The following is a 20,753-nucleotide window of genomic DNA, read 5'->3' as shown; positions in this document are numbered from 1 at the left end:
TTTTAGGGAGATGATATGAGTATCCGCACTCTCATCCCCCCAATTTTATTTGTTCAATCTCGTCCACATTTCTCATAATCTATAAGGAATTTTGCGAATCTAAAATCACGAACGTCTTCTACACAATTTTATCTTTCAAATGAGATCCATGATGACATACTTTCGAGCTCGTCATCACACAAGTATTTATACCTCGTCATTTAAGTATTTATACATAGTATTTTTCACATATGACACTGCTGACATTTAAAAGTATTAATATCAAGTATTACAAGTATTTATATCTATGCACTGAAGTATTTATACCTATGTGGTCAACTATTTTTGTTAGATAAAGGTTGACGCAGGGACGATTAGGGAAATGTGATGCGGAGATGCGGGGTCCACGATTGGGGATAAATACTTACAAGTATAGGTATAAATACTTGTACGATGCAGTATAAATACTTGCACAATGAGGTATAAATACTTGTGTGACGATGAATCCGAAAGTACGTCATCATGGATCTCATTTGAAAGATAAAATTGCGTATAATACATTCGTGGTTTTAGATTCGCAAAATTCCTCATAGAACGTGAGAAATGTGGAAAATATTGAAAAAAATATAAAAAACCCACCTCTAAAAACGTGTATGATTCTTCTCCCCATGTAGTTTGAGTGGTCTCTCTATATAGTTATACATGCAAGTATTAATATCTTAATTTGCAAGCATTAATTTATTATCTTCCAAGTATTTATACTAGTGTTTTGAATAAATTTAATTAAATTAGTTAGTTAAGTTAGTTTATGGGAAGTTAAAATCTGTTTAAGAGATGAGGGTATAATGCGGATACAGAAGTGTGGGGATTGAAATAATTATTCTTTATTTTAAGGAGTGTACATTATATGTTATATGTTGAAGAATCCATTCTAAGTAGAAAAAAAAATGTACATTTAAGTGTCATTTAGGCTGTTAAATACACAAAAGATTAGATTATGAGACAACAAGTCTTATGTGCACTATCATTTCCTTGGTGTCGTTTAACAACCATAGCCAATATTAGAAAAATGTAGGGCTTAATTGGTCGTCTTATATTATCGTAACCTAATTCCCCTAATTAATATTACAATTCAAACAAAGAAAATATCTGTTTTAACTTGCAACAATAGAGAACAAGCACTGACTGGTCTGGGCCTACCTGTTTGAACTTGTACAACAATGAACAGGCACTGACTGAACTGACCTGACATAGCATTTGAAGCTATAAATGCTTAGGCTAGCAGAGGCAAAAATTCAAATTCTTTTCATAGGATTTTTTTTTTTATTCATTAGATAGAACATAACAATGAAACCATTAAATCTGTTTCTACCCACCCTGCTTCTCCTCTCTCTGGTAAATATCAACCTATACATGCCTGTGGCTGCCGTGAACCGGCTCTCGACAAGTTCACGGTGGATCGTTGACGAGTCAGGTAAACGGGTCAAATTAGCATGCGTTAATTGGCCTTCACACCTTGAGACAATGGTTGCAGAGGGTTTAAGCAAACAACCAATTGATGCAATATCCAAGAGCATTGTCTCTAGGGGCTTTAACTGTGTCAGGTTAACATATGCTACCTTTATGCTTACAAATGAATCACTATCATCACTTACTGTCAAGAGGTCGTTCGAATCGCTCAACTTAACCAATGCTCTACAAGGAATCGGTGTACACAATCCGTCAATCTTGAATCTCACACTGATTCAAGCTTACCAGGTTGGCATTTTGTTGTTTAGTCTCAATTTTTTTTTCCATATCACTTGAAAAAAAAAAAAAAAAAACTTATGTTCACTGTAATTGATTTAAAATGTAGGCTGTGGTGTTGAAACTTGGAGAAAACAATGTTATTGTTATCTTGGATAACCATCTAACCAAACCGGAATGGTGTTGCTCCAATACTGACGGCAACGGTTTCTTTGGAGACGTATACTTCCATCCCGATGTGTGGATACAAGGGTTACAAAAGATGGCCACATTGTTCCGTGATGCGTCTAATGTGGTCGGCATGAGTCTGAGAAACGAGCTACGAGGACCCCGGCAAAATGTCAGTGATTGGTACAGGTAATTGGTTACTATACTCATTTTATTTATTTTTATTGAATTGAAAATTAGAAATGAATGTAACTAATTCTGCAATTAGAAATTATAATCGGTCTGGTACAAAATATATCAACCACTGAACTAACTAATCAAATAAAACATGTATACAGATACATGCAAGAGGGGGCAGAGGCAATTCATGCAGTTAATCCAAAAGTTCTTGTTATTTTTTCCGGGCTATATTTTGACAACGACTTGAGCTTCCTTTCAAGTAAACAGGTCAAGCTGAGCTTCACCGGAAAGCTCGTTTTTGAAGTACACTGGTACAGTTTTTCTGACAGCGAGACATGGAGCACCCTAAACACCAATCAGGCATGTGCAAAAGCAAGTGCAGATTTCATGAGAAATGCCGGGTTTCTCCTCGACAAAGGGTGGCCACTATTCATGAGCGAGTTCGGGCTGGATAACAGAGGCGTGAACGATAATGACAACCGGTATTTTGGGTGTGTTTTGGCCAAAGCAGCTGAGCTGGACTTGGACTGGGCTCTATGGGCACTTCAAGGGAACTATTACTTGAGGGAAGGTGTGATAGATCATGGAGAGACATATGGTGTGCTAAGTTCAGACTGGAGCACCAGTCAAAATGCTAGCATTTTGCGAAGGATTCAAGCATTGCAAAAACCATTCCAAGGTGCAGTTGTTAATTTCATTGACAAATTGATTTGTTTCTTTTTTCAATATATAATCAAACAATTGAATGCCTTATGGATAATTAAATAATTGAATGGCTTGACCTCCAACTTTTACTAAAAAATATATATGATTAAACATTGAAAATCATGAAAATTTACCTTGTTGCCATTCATCGGATGAAAATTACAATAAATTGCAGGACCTGGATATGCCAATTTTCTACCTCACAAGAAATTATTCCACCCCGCAACTGCACTGTGCGTGACATGGAAACCGGAGCATCTGCTCCAGCTAGGCCCATGCGACCAATCTGCAGCTTGGAGGTACACCAAAGAAGGCAATATCAAACCGAGAATAGGCTTGAGTTGCATTAAAGCAGGGCCTGTTGGGGAACCAGTGAGGCTTGGGGACAAGTGTTCTGGAGAGAGGTGGGAACTGGTGTCGGCATCGAAGATGCACCTCGCAAGAATGTACAATAGCGAGGGAAATAGTGTTTGCTTGGATGTCGATTATGATGGAAAGACGATCGTGACCAAGCCATGCAACTGTCTGAGTGATGACCATAAATGCGACCCGACCAGTCAGTGGTTCAAGCTAGTGAATAGCACGTGGAATTTTCTTTGAAACTTCTTATATTGTAATAGGCAAATCAAATTAACAAAATGTTTCGAAAAATATACGGGTTACGTCTTTGAACAATGAAAGGAAATTTGTTAGTTAGGATCATTTTTTTTTTTAACTTCACAGTTTGATAATTTTCAAATGGTCGTGTTGTGCATTAGAAGCTTCTTACGAATGGATAAAAATACATGTATTAGTTTCTAATATGGTTCATCTGTTGTACAAAAATAGGATATCACAGGCATACCGTTTTCCGTATTAATAATAATTGATTTAGTAAAAATCAACTATAAATTATAAAGAAGGTACCACCTTGTTGGGTTGGGTTGGGTTGGAGATTGGCAGGTCTGATTAAGACACCAGAAGACAAAAGTGCATTAGATTACTGAACCTTTGACCAGCCGATATATTGGTGACATTGGTGATGGTTAAATATATTGACAGATCCGTTTTAGCTTCATGCAGCGCACTAATCATATGCATTGATGTTTGGACTATATTCTACTACCAAGCTTTGAAAAAGATGTTTTGAGTATATTGAACGTGCGCTGCATGAAGTGAATACTGCGCTGTTAATATATTGCTCGGGCCAATCTAAGATTTTTTTTTTTTTTGAAAAAAAGGCAATAAAGCCCATTTCAATTTCATAAAACCAAAGGTTAATTTACAGCCAATTCAAACATGCAAATCCTCACTGATCTCCTAATAGATCATTCAGCAAGAGAAAAACCAAACAAAAGATAAACGCTCTACGTTTAAGAACCCACCACAACACAGTAATAGAGAAGAAGTTTTCTAAGATTAAGCTGAGGTAAGTACAAACACCACCTAAAGGCGCAAAACACAACCAATCTAAGATTCTTCGGCTGTTAATTGAGGTGGCAGCGTTCTAGGCTTGTGTAGGAAACAACGATCGAGAGAGAAGAAATTGGTACCGTTCTGGACTTAGAGCTTCGAAAGAGGAGAAATTAATTTCAGACAATGCAGGCCTAAATAGTATGGGCCTTTTCAGATCTAAATTAAACGAAAACCCGAATTAATAATAACAAAATAGTCTTGTAGGCTCTACTTTTTCCGACATTCTAAACCACAGAAATTTGTGCGAATTGCATTGTTTGTTCTACGGACAATTACCCAAAAAAATAACCATGCTTGTTCTTCAGTACAAGTAAAAAAAATATATTTAATAGAAACACCAAAATTTTTGCTTAAAATACTACTGATGTACGTTCACAACAATTTATGCTCATGCTCTTAACTTAGATCAAATTTGGTCCACACTTGTATAAGAGATATTTCATTTTTTTTCTTTTATCTGTAGAAGTATCTATATATGTTTTGCTAGATTTATCAGGGCCACCATCAGTCTGGTCTCAGTGTGCATTGTAAATTCTGGTCCTGAAATGTCCACCAATCCCCCCTATAAAGAAACCATTAGCTGATTAAAAAAAGAAACTAACTATAACCAACCAGTATTCTTTCCTTCCAAAGCAAAAAAAAAAAAACAAGAAAAAAAAATAAGAAAGGAAATATTTTTAATCTCATGCATTTCTCCAACCAAACCACAAAACCATGGCCAAGCCTCCTCCCCTCACTCTCTCACCATCCCTCGAAACCACAACACCTCTCAAAGCTCCCAGTCCCCTCCTCTTCATCCTCGTCTCAGCCGAACACCTCGGCCGGCAACATAAAGCGCCTTGTTCTAAGCCCGGAGGGGAGGGTTAAACTCAACCCTTCATCCGACCGAGAATTCTACTCCTTCCCTCGGTTTGTGACCCATGTTGATGACAGCTTCATCTCGACTCTCACCGATCTCTACAAAGAACGGCTGAAGCCTGACTATGAAATTCTCGACCTGATGAGCTCCTGGGTTAGTCACCTACCGCCTGAAGTGAAGTACAAGAGGGTCGTCGGTCATGGGCTCAATGCACAAGAGCTGGCTAGAAACTCCAGGCTTGATTATTTCTTTGTCAAGGACTTGAATCAAGACCAAAAATTGGAATTTGATGATGAGAGCTTTGATGCCGTGCTTTGTACCGTCAGTGTGCAATACCTTCAGCAGCCTGAGAAGGTATCCAATGATCTTTGTGTTTCTATGGAAATGTTTTTTTTTTATTATATTTTGTTTACATAAAAGAAGGAATATATGTTGGGTTACCAGTACACTGAAGAAACTGTCCTGAGCAGTTAACCACACACCATGTGCACAAAAATAATTCAACAAGAGGTTACACTCTGCAGTACGGTTTGCACCATCAAAACCTCTGAAATTACTAGGAAAGAAGTAGCCACTTCTCAGACCTGGTGCCAGAAATTATGTTCAACTTACAACAGAAGTTACCAGAAAATTATGTTTATTGTTACTGATTTACCAATGTAGATACTTCTCTCTACCACCTTTGACAGGTTTTTGCCGAGGTTTTTCGGATCCTAAAGCCGGGAGGTGTTTTCATTGTAAGCTTTAGCAACAGGATGTTCTATGAGAAAGCTATCAGCGCGTGGAGAGAAGGAACAGCATATAGCCGGGTTCAGCTGGTTGTGCAGTACTTTCTCTCAGTTGATGGATTCACACAACCAGAGGTGGTCAAGAAGTTGCCTATGAAATCTGAAACTTCACCTCTTGATGGCATCATGAGATTGTTTGGACTGTCACAATCAGATCCATTCTATGCAGTGATTTCGTACAGAAACTTTAAGCCTTCTAATTGAAACATGTGCTGAAGCACAAATACCAGTAACCCACTTCATAAAGTTGTACAGTATTTCGGGTACTACTTGAAGCAATAATTTACAATGCTTGATTGCAAGGAAGAGATGCAGGAGTAGATACAAATCTGTATAGATATTATACATTGAAGCACTGGTGATAAATCTGTAAGCCTATTTTGTAATACAGAAGCTGAAAGTCAGATAAAAAAACAGTTTAAAATCAAAGATTACTAAAAGTAAAACCAGAGCTCCTGATTGCATGCTAAGAGAGATGCTATACTTTAACTATGTGCCAATACAATGCGAGCCATATTACAAGGTTAAAAAACTTTAGAACATGATCTATAGCATAAGAGAACGTTTTTTCTCAAAGCAAAACCGTCTGTAGTCTCAGAATTTATTGTAGCTCTATACTGGTAAATTTCTTGCTTCCAAACTCTCGTAGAATGCCAATCTGTTAGTGATCAGCAACGATTCCCACCTTTTCTAGCTGACTCTCAGCACATTCACCATGTGGAAAATGGAGTCGGGTTAAAAGTTCGTTACCATGTGAAACCTAAGCAGCAGCTACCATCTCAGGTACCATTCTAGCGCCAGATCACAATTTACAGAGAAAAAAAGATACGAGCTGTTATAAATCACACGTGCTGAAACACAAAAATGCCTAACAGAGCAATCGTTAGCCTGACAAGACCACTTAACTACACTAGGAAACTCGAAAAAGGAACTGTCAAAACGCTAGGATCTCTTTGCTGGTACAAAGGATAAATTAAATTGCACAAAAGCAAAATTTTGCTGGAAACTTCTCAAATAAACATTACTATCAGTTAGTCTTTGAAGAAGCCAATGCAATCAAGAAACCTCTGGAAATTTGTCAAGGAGCAACTACATACATAAACCTCTGGAAATTTGTCAAGGAGCAACTACATACATATATACAAAGAAGACAAACTATATACAGTCAAAGATATTAGTACAAAAATTTACAAACAGCAAAATTTAATACTTGTACAGTACATAGGGCTCAGTAGTTCTGCAGCTGGGCCGAGCGGCTGGTTAACGGCACATACCGAACACCAGTCACGTTTCGGGATGTAATGGAGCCGTCTAGTTTCTTGTCAATAACTTGCAAGTCCTGAAAGTAATGCCCAACTGGAATGACCATTCTACCCCCTGGCTTTAACTGATCCAATAGAGCTTTGGGTATCTCAGGTGCAGCGGCTCCCACATGAATAGCATCGTATGGGGCTGCTTCAGGCCATCCATCTCTCCCATCTACGACAGGTTAGAAGATCAGTTGGTTTTAGAAAAGAGGCAGAGTAAAATAAGCAATTCTGTACCGCAAAAAAAACCTTAAAACACCATACACTCTTTTGCACAATAAGATGCCGTGATGCTCAAGGAAACATGAAAATAAATCCTATGAGACTCTTACTTTCAGATTAGACGGATAGGAACTACCTCTGATTATTCTTGATCAAGTAAGAGAGTGATGAGGGAAATTTTACAGTTATTGGAGGGATGTACAACTCTTGTCATGTTATATAGGGAAATAATATGCAGCATGAATTCAAAGAAATTACTTGACGAATCAGAATTGTTTTAACATGTCTAACAGCATAATATAAAAACCTACCAAAAATAGAAGAAAAAATAAATGCTGAAAGCTCGAAGAACACAAAATTTTAGGAACCCCGTAAGTATTCTGAGTTGAAAATGAACATGATAAAAGACAATTAAGACTTCAGTGCTATTAGAATACCATGATAAAGGATAAAATCCAATTGAGTTCTGAAATTTGCATACCAGCAACATGCAGAGAGAGGGAACCTTTCTCCAGCAAAGGTGCAGCTGCGCTTCTTTTGACATTCTCAATGGAAGCAGCAACAAGCTCAGGGATGTGCTCAATTCCTACAGCACGACCTTCCGGACCCACCATCAGTGCAAAGCATGCTGTCAGGTACCCACTTCCTGTACAAATTTCATATGAAATGTCCACCTCGACAAATTAAATTGATGTCAAGAACTCAAACTGGAGTGCTGGACTAATACAACCATAGAAATTTCGTCAAATAAAACCCATCAGATTGTTGAGAAATTAAAACTCAACTACATCCTACAGAAGAAAAATAATGTTTATTTAACTTATTTTATTTAGGTATTAACTGAAAAATAGTGATGGTCAACAAACCTTACATTATTGTCACCTCAACAAATCATGTTACTGCACTGTATTTCTTGGAAAATAAGGGAGAACATTGCTTAATTTTGAGCATACACTTTTTTAGTAATATAATGGAAGATATTCTACATTTTTTATAAAATAAGGGCATTTCCAAAATACTTTACCTGAACCAACATCCAAAGCATGCATGCCGGGTTGGAGATGATCCTTGAGCAACTCCAGACACAAAGCGTGCATGTGAGGTGCTGATATAGTTGCATTATAGCCTATCGGCATTGGGCTGTCCACGTAAGGCGGGTACTCTTTCTTCACAAAAAGCGCTCTGTCTATTGTCTCCATTATTTTGGCCACTTTGTCAGATCTTAATTTTCCATATTGTTGCAAGTGCTCAACCAGGGCTTTGTTTTTGTCTATTGAACCAGCTATCCAAAATTGCTGGGATGAATAAGCACAAAACAGATAGACAATTTCAGTTGGTAGTTTGTTCTAATTTAACCTAAGTTCAATGATTTCAATACCATATCAAATAACACCAACAACTGCAAAAGTTGTGATTTTAGGAATGAATCAATATGCATGCTCGACATGCAAAAAAGAAAAAAAGAAAAAAGACAATGGAAATTTAAAGAGATACAAGTTAAAAGAAATCAAGAGCCAAATATATATAATGTTATTTTAATACTTGTTTGTGTGTAAAATCAGGTTACCACACCTGTTTGGTAAATTAAAGAATAGAAGTTCAAACACCAAATCAAAAAGCTCAAAATCTTACTAAAAAAACAGTTTAAAGCATAAACCGTTAGGGTTTCGAGAGAGTAGAGACCTTTAGCAACCACTGCCAAGTTTTTGAAAAAAAAGGAAAGGGCAGAGGGAGATGTGGCTATTTAAGTCAACTTACAAGCTTTCTAGAAACTGAATACACACAGAATTTTTTATTTAATTCTCTAGACTGAAAGTCAGAAAAGGAGTACCAGGAAAAGAATGAAACCTAGGAACCAGATCACCTATACAACGGAAAAGAAGCAAAATTCAGTATTAACATATTGCCACCAAATTTGGAATTGAATATCAGGTGTTCAATCAGAATTTTTTTCGCAAAATGTAACTGCGAATTATACACACACGGGATTGTGTGGATTGTGTCCAGTAAATCTTTTGAATTGCTATAAAAAATACCAACAAAATTTAACTTCTCTTTATGAGAACCAGCATTTGGTCGAGTGACAAAGGCAATGCTCTACCACACTTCCAAAGCCGGATGGGAAAATCGATATTAAAGAGTTGGATAGCTTGACCTCCAACCTTTACTAAAAAATAAAAATAAAATAACTTGTATATTGAATTTTTTTGCCTTTTTGTTTGTTTGTAATATCAATGTGATCGCTAATTAAGAATTATGGTCGGATACAGTAAAACCAAAGTCCCAGTAGTATAACTATACTGAAGTTTTACCAGATAATCTAAAATTTCTTGTTTCTCCCTTCCACATCCAAAACGCCAAGACTAGAACTTACACGGAAGAAAAGCCTAGGTCTTAGAGAGCGGAGCAATACCTCCATTTCTAGAAACGACTGGAGTCGCCGACAGCCCCGCTGAAGCTTCTCACCAGGGTAGCAGGAGGGGAAGAACCGAGAGAAGTCGCACGAAGAGTAACGGCGCGACTGGAGAAGAGAGATGCGCGGCACGCTCAGAGGCAAGCTCAAACGCAGGCTAGACATAGCTTTGCTGTGCACCTCCTCAGTGCGTGCGCTGTCTCGAAAGAGGACAGGTGGGGGACCAGGAGGTTCCCACGTGTAAGCAAACGCCCCTGGGAGAGAGTTCACATCCTCTCAGGTTACCGGACTAAGTACAATTGAATCGGATGATCCAAAATTGTCTTTTTTAACTTGGTACGATTCTCAAAGCAAAAATAATACTACCCCTCTGTCATCCCAAGCAAGGACCGGCTGATAGTAAATCTAGACCGTTCATTTCAATTGTGTTGAGTCAGGTACCTGGGAGGATTCGGATCCTGAGAGAGGGAGAGAGGTCCAGAAGTTATATTTCTCTCCAGTGAAAGTCGCCTCTGTAGAATTCCTTTCATTGTAATTTGCAGTTCAAAATAAAATAATGGCAGAACTTTTCATTTGGAAATGGAGAGGATAGAATGCTAGAACCTCACTTATGTGTGGACTACGTGGCAGTTTTATCATGTGGATAAATTTAATCTGGTTTACTTTATCGTTCTTTTCGAGAGCTTGTTTGTTTGTCGATTACATTAGATAGAATTTGATAGGAATGGATAGGATTCCGATTTTTTTAAAAATACCCAACTAATAAATAAATTAAATAAAAATGTCCAGGTTTCAACTGAAATTTTAAAAATACCCCCCGCAGAAAATATTTGCGCTCTGCAATTTTTATTCCCGCCCGCAGATAATATCTGCGCTCCGACCTTGTAATTACATATCCGCTGCACGGATCTTAAAGCAAATGCGCGGTCCGGAATTATTGTTTGGAAGCGCAGAAATTATCTGCGCTCCAACCTTTAAATTATTTATCAGCTGCACAGATCTTGAAGCCTCCTTTCTTCTCCAAACCGCACCCCCGTGAAAACCCCCTTTCTTCTCCAAACCCCACCCCCGTGAAAGCGAGACTGCCCGTGAAATCTCTCCGCCAAACCCCTGCCGCTCTGCCGTGCTCCGTTCTTGCTCCGCCCCGCTCCGTTCTTGCTCCGCCCCGCTCCGTTCTTGCTCCGCCCTTCCTCTCTACTGTTGAGACGACAGTGGTGGCCGGTGAACCAGTAAAAACCATTCCGAAATCAGGTTAGGCATTTCAACTCTGAACAACTCTGAAACCAGTAAACATCCATCTTTATAATTGTTATTATCATTATTTTTCAAATGTTTGGACTTCGAATATAGATCATAGTATGGACCAATGTGCATTATGCATAGCACCATAGCCTTACTCTTATTATTATTATTATTGTCGTTGCCATCATCATCACCATCATCATCACCATCACTGTATGGAGGGAATGGAGCTCTTTATGCCGCTTGGTACTGACAGGATAAACTTGCTTCCTCTTTGTTCAAATTAAAAACTCATTTTGGTGCTTGTCTATGAGCAATAAGTTAACTTTCTGAGGGCATTAATGCAAGAGTTTTCTACTGGTTTGACGATGTGTCATTTGAATTTTTGTTTTGTTTCTTTTTTTTTTGAAAGATTTATTAAATAGGCCTACAAGATTCTATTTTTTGGTGGATGTGATTGAAATTATGTGTTCAATTGATGCTGGCATCAAATGGACTGACATATTTTGTACAGGAAATTCATTATTTCGTTGTTTTTTTTTAAACTGGAACAATGATTTTTTCTGGCAGTACTTCTTTGACCTTAGTTGTTGAAATGTTTACTTTGCTCTACTTATAGCATATTTTTCTTGTTGGATTCCAGATTCTGTTATGTATCTTTTGAAAATCTTTTCTTTGGAAGAGAGCAATATAAGGACAACAAAGATTTGAAAACCCTGATTATTATTTGGTGCTTGCATGTAGTTATTTTTACTCAACATTGTATTATTTTCTTTTTGCTAACCTTAATATTGCATTACTAATGCCACAATTTGCCCAATGATGCTTAACACAGTAAAACTAGACAGCTTGTCAGTTTGTACGGAAGTATGATGAAATGCAATTTACTGAGGGTATCCTGCTACTGGTTTCTTGATTTTTTATGAACTGCTAGCTTTTACTTCTTTTATATGAAAAAAGTTATTTTTCACTAGGACTATTGGTTTGGGAAAACTATTTGCACTTAGTTGTCTGAAAAGTATACAGTGTTTGTTGATTGGTGACTTGGTAGATGTGTCAATGCTCTTTCATCCGTTTGGTTTCTACTATTTTGCATCTGTAGGTGAATAATTCCTGCTTCTCTTGGATATTTGAAATTTGATCAATAGTTCAATGAGCAAAGTAAAAGGATTAATTTTATTTTTTTTAAAAAGAATCTATTGTTGTGGTCGTATGCTACTCAAAATTATGTTATTAAGTAATAAATCAAATGTTATCTTGTAGATTTTTCTCAAATGGAAAACACGGAAATTAACTGCCAAGATAGTCATACTAGTCTTTCTTTTTGAAGGTTTAGTCATACTAGTCTATGTTTCGAATTTGTTTTACAATCAATTGGTGCTGTATGGTATTTCCACTAGTATCTGCTTGTATTTTTTTTAGGTACTACATTTTAATATCTTCTTCTTGTTAGTTTTGTGTTTCTCTAGATGCTCTAAAACAACTGATGCTTTGAGCTTCATTTTTGAGTTCTGCTCCTACTTATTTATGCATTAAATTTAAATTTACTAATCTGAGGCTTTGGTTATCTTTTTTTTTTCCTGCTAATTGGTTTCCTTCACTCTATATATGAATTTTTCTACTTCATAGTTGGTTCTTTTAATTCCTTTGCACATGCTCTATATGCTCGATGATGGAATCTACTATACAAAAATTTTGGAGGCTCGTTTACCTTGTGTTGGTTTTTCTTTGAGCATGATTGGTGAAGCAAACTTTTCTTTCTGAGATGTGAGCTGTCATTAATAGCTATTTTTACCCTTCAAGTTACTTCCCTACCGGTAATGGGAAGAAGAAAACAAAAATGTGAAAAGAATTCAATTCTTTTTTATTTTTATTCTGATCACCAAAATTCAATTGAAATTCATCTCTATTGAACTCTATTGAATTGAAATGAATTGAACTCTATTGAGTGGGGTTTTCGATCAGACCCTAAAACAATGGCTGGTATATTTAGCTTAATTTAGTATATTGTAGCATGTCTAAATTTTTTTTTAATGTAGGATGGCGGCTAGGGGACGGGGACGGCCTAGGAGAATACCACCACCCGACCCTGATCTTGAGCCAATTCCCGATAACAGCACGGAACATTTCAGTCCTCTATTATGGATGACTCACGCAGAGCACCGAGTTTCACTGGCATCTATTGAGGTACTTGATTACTTTTTTAAGTTTAAATTTTGTGGAGTTGTCGTATTTTCAGTTTTTTATGTTATTTACTTCTTTCAACACAGAGTGAGGAGATTGTAGAGGCTAGGAGTCGGCATCCTAGTATACAGTACTACTCGTTGATGGACCAGTATCTGCAAAATTTGGGACTGCATCATTTGGTCGACATTATGGAGACGGAGACTAAGGCCATTAATGTGTCCCTCTTGGCAGGACTATTCATCCCCATTCATCCCCAGTTTGCAGATTTTCCTCCGGTACCTCGTTCATAAATTCAAATTCTGACTCGTTTGGATCTTCATGTACTGGTGCCGGTCTGGGGTCAGGACTTGGTTCAGGCTCAGGTAAGGATGAAGGACCTCCATGCATGGATATAGGTGAGATAAAAGGTGGAGATTGTACTCGTGGTGGGACAAAAGGTGGAGATTGAGGTGAATTATGGTATATTTCTGCTTCCGGTTCTGCTACTGGCATTGAGATAAAAGGAGTGTGTGGTTCATAATTTGGTTGATCATTTTCTGCAACCGAAGCTTGGCCTGAACTCCCAACCACTGACTCTCCTCGAATTCTGCATGCAAAAACTTCCAATAATCCACCGGACCGCACAACCTGCGCGATCAGGCCTCTCAATGCCCCGTCATCACCCAATGCGATTCTGACATACCTTCCTGCATGGACCATTCGGGCTTGAATCTGTAATTCCCAACGATTCCTATTGTAGCCGCTCACTTCATAAATAAGCGATTGCAACTGCTCAAATGAGAAATTTTCATTAACCCAATACGTATTTACTGGAGGTTTGGAGTAACGTGCCCCATTCTGGTCAAAAATGAATTTCCCTCCAAAATGTATTGAAATTGCAATAGGCATGGCCAATAAACTACATTCGGAGAAGGAAATATTTTGTAAGTTTACTGATTTCAAATGAACAGTAAATATGTATATGCACAGTAATGAATAGTAAATGAACAATAAATACGTATATGAACAGTAAAAACGTATGTGCATAGGAAATGAACAGTAAATACGTATATGAAAAGTACATGAACAGTAAATACGTATGTGCACGATATATGAACAATAAATACGTATATGCACAGTAAATGAACAGTAAATGAATAGTAAACGAACAGTAAATACGTATGTGCACAGTAAATGAACAGTAAATACGTATATGCACAGTAAATGAATAGTAAATGAACAATAAATTATTAGTAAACGAACAGTAAATACGTATGTGCACAGTAAATGAACAGTAAATACGTATGTGAACTGTAAATGAACAGTAAATACGTACATCCACAGTAAATAATCAGTAAACAACAATACGTAAAAAAAACCTGATTTAGCAGCTGAACAGTTCTTCTCTTCCTCCTCCCTCTTCTTCTCCTTTCCTCTCTTCTTCCTTCCTCTCTTCTTCTCCTCTCTTTCCTCTTTCTCCTTCTGCCTCTTTCTGTCTAAGAGTCTATTTATAACAAAAAAATGCGCCAAAAAAAAAAAAAAAAAAATTTAAAGGTTGGAGCGCAGATAATTTCTGCGGGGCAGAATATTTAATCCCAAGCGCAGATAATTTCTGCGCTTCCAAACAATAATTCCGGGCCGCGCATTTGCTTTAAGATCCGTGCAGCGGATCTGTAATTACAAGGTCGGAGCGCAGATATTATCTGCGGGCGGGAATAAAAATTCCAGAGCGCAAATATTTTCTGCGGGGGGGGGGGGGGGGGGGGGGGGGGGTATTTTTAAAATTTCGGTTGAAACCTGGACATTTTTATTTAATTTATTTATTAGTTGTGTATTTTTAAAAAAATCGGTAGGATTTGATAAGAACAGAAATCTATATTTAAAATATGGAAATTCATAAATACTAAAAAGTGTAGTAAAAAATGTCTGTTTATATCAATAATCCCATTAGTTATTGGCAGTGACTAATTTGTCATAGATTTTTCAGACTAATCGACCAATTATTTTTAGTTATGACCGATTATTTCCAATTAAAGTAAAAAATGTCTGTTTATATCAATAATCCCATTAGTTATTGGCAGTGACTAATTTGTCATAGATTTTTCAGACTAATCGACCAATTATTTTTAGTTATGACCGATTATTTCCAATTAATTGCTTGACAGTTGTTTGTCCGTCTAACGACTGCATAATGTTATTTGCAACACTGATACAGATACACACAAAATTAATTGTAAAAATGTACTGAAATGAGTATTTGATTGTACTACATAATTAGCTATGAGAAATTCTATTTTTTTGTACAAAATATTTGATATTGTACAATTATAATTATTAATAATATTATTATTATTATTATAACTAAATAAAGTAGATTAAACAATAACATAATAACATGTATTAAATAATATTATTTTATAAAATATAAAAATTTATTTAAATTGTATTTAACTATGTTACTTCGATATTTTTATATGAGCGTTGACGTCTGAATTCGGAGCGAAAGCAACCCGTGCTCATGAGCCGCGCAAACACCCCCACAAATTTTTTCTTTTCTTTACCATCTGCGTGATTCGAATCCTGAAAATTCGATTGAATATCAAAATCCTTAACCACTGTATTAGAGAATCAGATGTAATATGTTCTAGCAACTGTGGTATTTAATTCATACTTAGGTTCAGCCTTTATTTTTTTTTGTGTAAATTTAGTTGGAGTTGTGATTATCTAAACATAATATATAAAATAACAAAAAAATAATATATATAATAAGCGTACCATATTTTTTATTTTTAAAAATTGTCATATCATATTTGTATCGTATTCGATACGATATCTGTACCTATATCGATATTCTATACAGTGTAGGTATTTAATGAGATGGATACAATCTAATCGTGTATTCAATAAACTCAACTTTTAGTTGTTGCATTTATTAATGAGTTGAATGAAATTGTTAAGAAATTTTGTATTTTATCTATTGCTTAAATGATAACAAATAAGAAAGCTTTGTCAGATTCACTTTGGTCTGAAATAGAACGGAAAAAAACATTATTTTAGATATAAACAAAACAAATCACACTTTTTTTAAATGTTTGATACAATTATTCTAATTAATAAAACTATTACATATAATTAATTAAATAAGGTGGATTACAACATATCAATACTTATTATTTTATTATTTCATAAAATACAACTATTAATTTTTATAATTAAATAAGGTGTATTAATGAGTGTATTAAATAGTTAAACTAATATAAAGATCAATCAAAAGATAGGTGATTGCATATAAATTAGTAAAATACATAAAATTTGAGAAAATATTCGCGTGATACAATGAATAAAGTACAAAGAGAGAGAAAGAGATAGTCAATAGGAAAACAAAAATGATGTAGGAGTGTATTTGTTATTTCCTATTTTTTATTGAAGAATGAGAACTAAAGTGGATAAGAAAATTCCTTACTTGTGCAGAGATGAATCTAAATTATATAAATGGGGTTGACCCCATTTATTTAAAAAAATTATATTTATATCTTATCTTATTTGTAATAAAGTTTATATTTATATCTTATTTGTAATAGAAAAATTTTATATACTTGATTCTCAGTTAAAAGTCTGATTCCACCACTCATATAAAGAATAAATGATTACCGAACAGCTTCTTGGAAAATAACCATCATTCCTATCAATTTTCATCATAAGAAAGGCACCCGATCATGCTTAAAGTGAACACAATTTTTGTTTCAATCAGGTTAAAATCCGAATTGTACGGAATTCCTTTAAAATTCGTGCTAATGCATAACGAACGGACAGGTTCAAACAGGGGCGGAACCAGAATTTGAATTTGGGGGGAAGCCGAACCGCCGTAAGATGAAAGATGAAAGAACAATTGCAAACAATAACCATCTTAACAACAATATTAAATACTAAATAGATTCAAAATCATAACATCTTTATAACAAAAAAGTATGTTGTATGCATAACAATTGCTTTTTTAAAATAAAAATTAAATCCTACAATTCTATTAATTTCAACTTAGCCCTACGACTTCCAAACAAGCCAGAAGCTTTCCTTCTTTCACAAGCCTTTACAAATGAAATGAGCCTTGTATTTACCGGGTTTACAAATGGGCCTTGTATTTTGAGGGTACCCCAATTGAATGTCCAAGTACCCTATTAAGCAAGTTCCGAGGGATTGGAGGGTGCCTGGCCCCTGCTCGCACCCCTTAGTTCCGCCACTGGGTTCAAACTTCAAACTCAAATATTCTGTTACCTCCGGTGATATATATTTGTCAAGCGGCAAGCCGCCAACTCAACAGAAGAAGAAAAAAAGATACTTGGGCTGTATTTTAATGTTTGCTTAATCAGCCCAGATGTTAGCGCGCGAAGGAAAGCCCGTTTAGAACGAAGGTTTACTTGTACGGTTGTACCGTTCAATATTTATTGATTTTATTCATGAAATTTTCCTTGAGCAAATTAGTGGGACCGAATATCAGACTGCTCAGTGGGGCCGAAGAGGTGGTCAGATTACAAGAAGAGGGCAACTTGGCCCCTTGGGTCGTGGTGTGCGGATTATTCCAATAATATGCGAACTTGCGAAGGCTATGCTGCAGTTAATTAAATTTGTTATGTGCCAGGTATGTAATGGAAGTTGCAAGGTTAAGGAGAAAGAATGGACAAAATGACAAAATCCTGGAGAATGGCCCAAGAATTAAACGGTCAAAAGCTAGTGCAATGACAATGGTATGCTTTAAGACTCTACTCTACAAACGCAGCACAAAGAGGAAGAAGAACGAAGAGCTCGAGAGCACGGTTTTTTTTCGTTACAGTGAAACCTATACTCTAATTTGGGAATTAGGAATTTTGAAACTTTGTACATTGCTTTTCCCTCGTCACAGTAGCGCGTTCCTCTTCTTTCCTCTCCGATTACCTTCTTCTGAAGCAGGTAAACAACGTGGACAGGCCGTGTTCCTCTCCTCTTTCCCTTCATTCCTGTTCCTTCCCTTTATAATAAAAGGATTTCTACCCCTCTTGAAGCACAGCCTAAGTATCCATTATGTTTTCTAGTCGACGGTGAATGTGATTTGTGGATTATTTTTGTGCGGTTTGTTTTTATACTGTCTATTTTAAGTCGTAATAAACAATTAGATAATGCTATTTGTAAAACCAGTTAATTCATTTTTAAATTAGTCTGGTTTCTTTGTACCACCATCCTGTGTTAGAACTTAGAACTCTAAATGTTTTCCTTCGAGTTAATTTCTGAGGGATTTATTGTCACACATTTGTGAAATCTAAAATTGATTATTTTAGATTGAATGATCCAAATCAAACTACAGAATAAACACCATTGCTACAGCCTACAACCTACAGGTGGTGCCGAACAGAAGACATTTACACACACAAAATGAACTTGAGACTTCAAATTTATTTACTTTCCTCCTATGAACACAACAAGTCAATAACCAAGCCAAAACAATTCTTTAGCATCAGCATAAAGCGTCAATCAGAAAAATGTTTTCAAATATGGCATCGAGCGTGCCAGTCAAACTATAAAAAAAGAAACAAAGTAAACGAAAACCTGTACAGTTCTGTCAGCAATAGAAAACGTATAAGTTGGTATTGACCAAAGGTCAACTCTTACCAAAGAAATAACACTAAGTCTCCTCCAAAATATAAAAAGACACTAACTTTACTTTGAAAAACTGCACACAGCACACAAGGTTTACTTCATCTCTGTACCCTTTCCAGAGGCAAAGACCTAGACCAGCACAAATGGCTAATATCATATTCACTCTCCTTCTCCGTATCCACTTTCTCCTTGGCCCTTCCATCTCTGCCAGATCAATCCACATCATCAATCCAGACCAAAATAACAATCAAATCGCATCGAGGCGTCTCCTCCTAAGCCATGTCACCACCGCCTCAGCTGCACACTTCATGTCACATCCACTTTGGGTTGGTGTTACAGTATCCTTTGCTGCCGGTTTTTTCCTTGGGACCATCTTTTATGTCATATATCGACTTTCCGCAAAATACTGCAATCTCAGAGTCTTTATCAAAAAACGAATTAATCCTGAACCAGCCCATGCTGCGACAGTATTTACCCCTCTCCTTCTTTCACCCGATAATCTCTCCTTTGTTGACGACTTGTGCCACGGCCGCCTCCCAACACCTCTTCAAGTGATTGGCCGTGGTGGCTGTGGTGAAGTCTACCATGCAGACCTCATCTCTGCCGACCGCACCGTCCCAGTTGCCATCAAGAAGGTAGTGTACCCATTACTCAGTGCCACCCAGCTCTGTGCTGAAGAAAGCAAATTTTTAGACCACCGCATGCATCAAATTTGATCTGAGATCAAGACAGTCAGCCGCATGCGACACCCCAACCTAGTTCGGCTATTGGCACACATACCACAGCCAGGAAGCCATTGCCTTGTCTACGAATACATGCCACATGGCTCACTACATGATGTGTTAAAACATGGAAACCCTGAGTTAGACTGGCCTTGCCGGTACAAGATTGCACTGGTAATAGCTGCTGGTCTCGAGTACCTCCACATGGCGCACCGACCTAAGGTAATACACCGTGACTTGAAACCAGGTAATATTCTCCTAGACATAGACTTAAATGCCAGAATCGGAGATTTCGGGCTCGCGAAGCTTGTCCAACTCGACACCGTCAGTGGGGCAATCAATTCCAACAATGTTGCAGGAACACTTGGATACATTGCTCCTGAGTACTACCAGAGGCTCTTATGCACAGAGAAGTGTGATATCTATTCATTTGGTGTGATTTTGCTTGTGTTGGTTACTGGGAGGTTTCCCAGCGATGATTTTTTTCAGATGACAGATGAGTTGTGCATTGTGGGATGGATGAGGGCAATCATGAGGTCAGAATATCCGACGGTGGTGATTGATCCAAAGTTGATTGGTAGAGGTTTTGAGGAGCAGATGTTGTTGGTGGCAAAAATAGCTTGTTTTTGCACATATGATGATCCCAATGAGAGGCCTAACAGCAGAGATTTACGGTGCATGTTGGCTCAGATAGGATTGTAAACTTCTAACTATTTTTCCACAAGGAAGGCTTCTACCATCTTTTTGTGTTTTCAATTAGGTGGAAATTACAAAGCCAACCTAAAAACAGTATTGTTTCTATCTATTGTAAAATGAATTATTCATATTCAAATAGAGTCATCTAAAGCATACCTGATTTGGAATTTTATATTATTTGAATTTGATCACTCGTGGTACGATTCGAAGTCCAAGTCCTATATACAACATATTTTATTTGTTCTACATATTATTTCAAAAGTTTAATAAATTGGAATGATTTAAAAGTAAAGTCCTTGCTTTAGATTTTTTTTTTATAATCATTTTCTTTCTGTTTTCATTTGAACTTTGTTCCTACAACTCAACTGCACAAACATCTCTATCTGGTCTTTTTCATCTGACTGGTACATCTAATATGAGTCAATTTTTAATATAAATAATTAAGCAACCAAATCAGACTTGCAATTATTATACTTT

General features: G+C 36.7%; 4 protein-coding genes and 1 long non-coding RNA gene across 8 annotated transcripts; 3 read left to right on the top strand and 2 right to left on the bottom strand.

Moving 5' to 3' along the window:
• The first annotated feature begins 1,254 nt into the window (after positions 1-1,254).
• Positions 1,255-3,458, top strand: LOC144566199 (glycosyl hydrolase 5 family protein-like). Its single transcript, XM_078316140.1, has 4 exons — positions 1,255-1,737; positions 1,835-2,082; positions 2,232-2,752; positions 2,954-3,458. The coding sequence occupies exons 1-4, from the start codon at positions 1,327-1,329 to the stop codon at positions 3,376-3,378; spliced, it is 1,605 nt and encodes a 534-aa protein (XP_078172266.1). The 5' UTR covers positions 1,255-1,326; the 3' UTR covers positions 3,379-3,458.
• A 1,363-nt stretch (positions 3,459-4,821) lies between these two features.
• Positions 4,822-6,186, top strand: LOC144566201 (S-adenosyl-L-methionine-dependent methyltransferases superfamily protein). Its single transcript, XM_078316146.1, has 2 exons — positions 4,822-5,446; positions 5,782-6,186. Exons 1-2 carry the CDS (start codon positions 4,919-4,921, stop codon positions 6,082-6,084), a joined length of 831 nt encoding a protein of 276 aa, XP_078172272.1. The 5' UTR covers positions 4,822-4,918; the 3' UTR covers positions 6,085-6,186.
• On the bottom strand, positions 5,290-5,635 carry LOC144566202 (uncharacterized). The gene is made up of 2 exons (XR_013515157.1): positions 5,534-5,635; positions 5,290-5,468 (listed from the first exon to the last, which is right to left on the bottom strand). It is a non-coding gene; the product is annotated as an uncharacterized LOC144566202 (long non-coding RNA).
• A 766-nt stretch (positions 6,187-6,952) lies between the features above and the next one.
• On the bottom strand, positions 6,953-10,084 carry LOC144566200 (protein-L-isoaspartate O-methyltransferase-like). 4 transcript variants are annotated; one of them, XM_078316142.1, is made up of 5 exons: positions 9,784-10,084; positions 9,241-9,273; positions 8,434-8,704; positions 7,891-8,055; positions 6,953-7,359 (listed from the first exon to the last, which is right to left on the bottom strand). In XM_078316142.1, the coding sequence occupies exons 1-5, from the start codon at positions 9,985-9,987 to the stop codon at positions 7,109-7,111; spliced, it is 924 nt and encodes a 307-aa protein (XP_078172268.1). In that variant the 5' UTR covers positions 9,988-10,084; the 3' UTR covers positions 6,953-7,108. The 4 variants fall into 4 exon arrangements, with proteins under 4 accessions (XP_078172268.1, XP_078172270.1, XP_078172269.1 ...); XM_078316144.1 differs by having other exon boundaries at positions 9,823-10,084; XM_078316143.1 differs by lacking the exon at positions 9,241-9,273.
• Positions 10,085-19,673: 9,589 nt separating this feature from the next.
• Positions 19,674-20,282, top strand: LOC144566658 (leucine-rich repeat receptor-like serine/threonine/tyrosine-protein kinase SOBIR1). Its single transcript, XM_078316691.1, has one exon. It carries the CDS (start codon positions 19,674-19,676, stop codon positions 20,280-20,282), a length of 609 nt encoding a protein of 202 aa, XP_078172817.1.
• Positions 20,283-20,753: the final 471 nt, after the last annotated feature.

Source organism: Carex rostrata, chromosome 15 (genome assembly GCF_964058835.1).
Source record: "Carex rostrata chromosome 15, lpCarRost1.2, whole genome shotgun sequence".
Taxonomy (NCBI): domain Eukaryota; kingdom Viridiplantae; phylum Streptophyta; class Magnoliopsida; order Poales; family Cyperaceae; genus Carex; species Carex rostrata.
The sequence above is the reverse complement of the archived record's forward strand: the minus strand, read 5'-3'. Positions and strand labels throughout refer to the sequence as shown.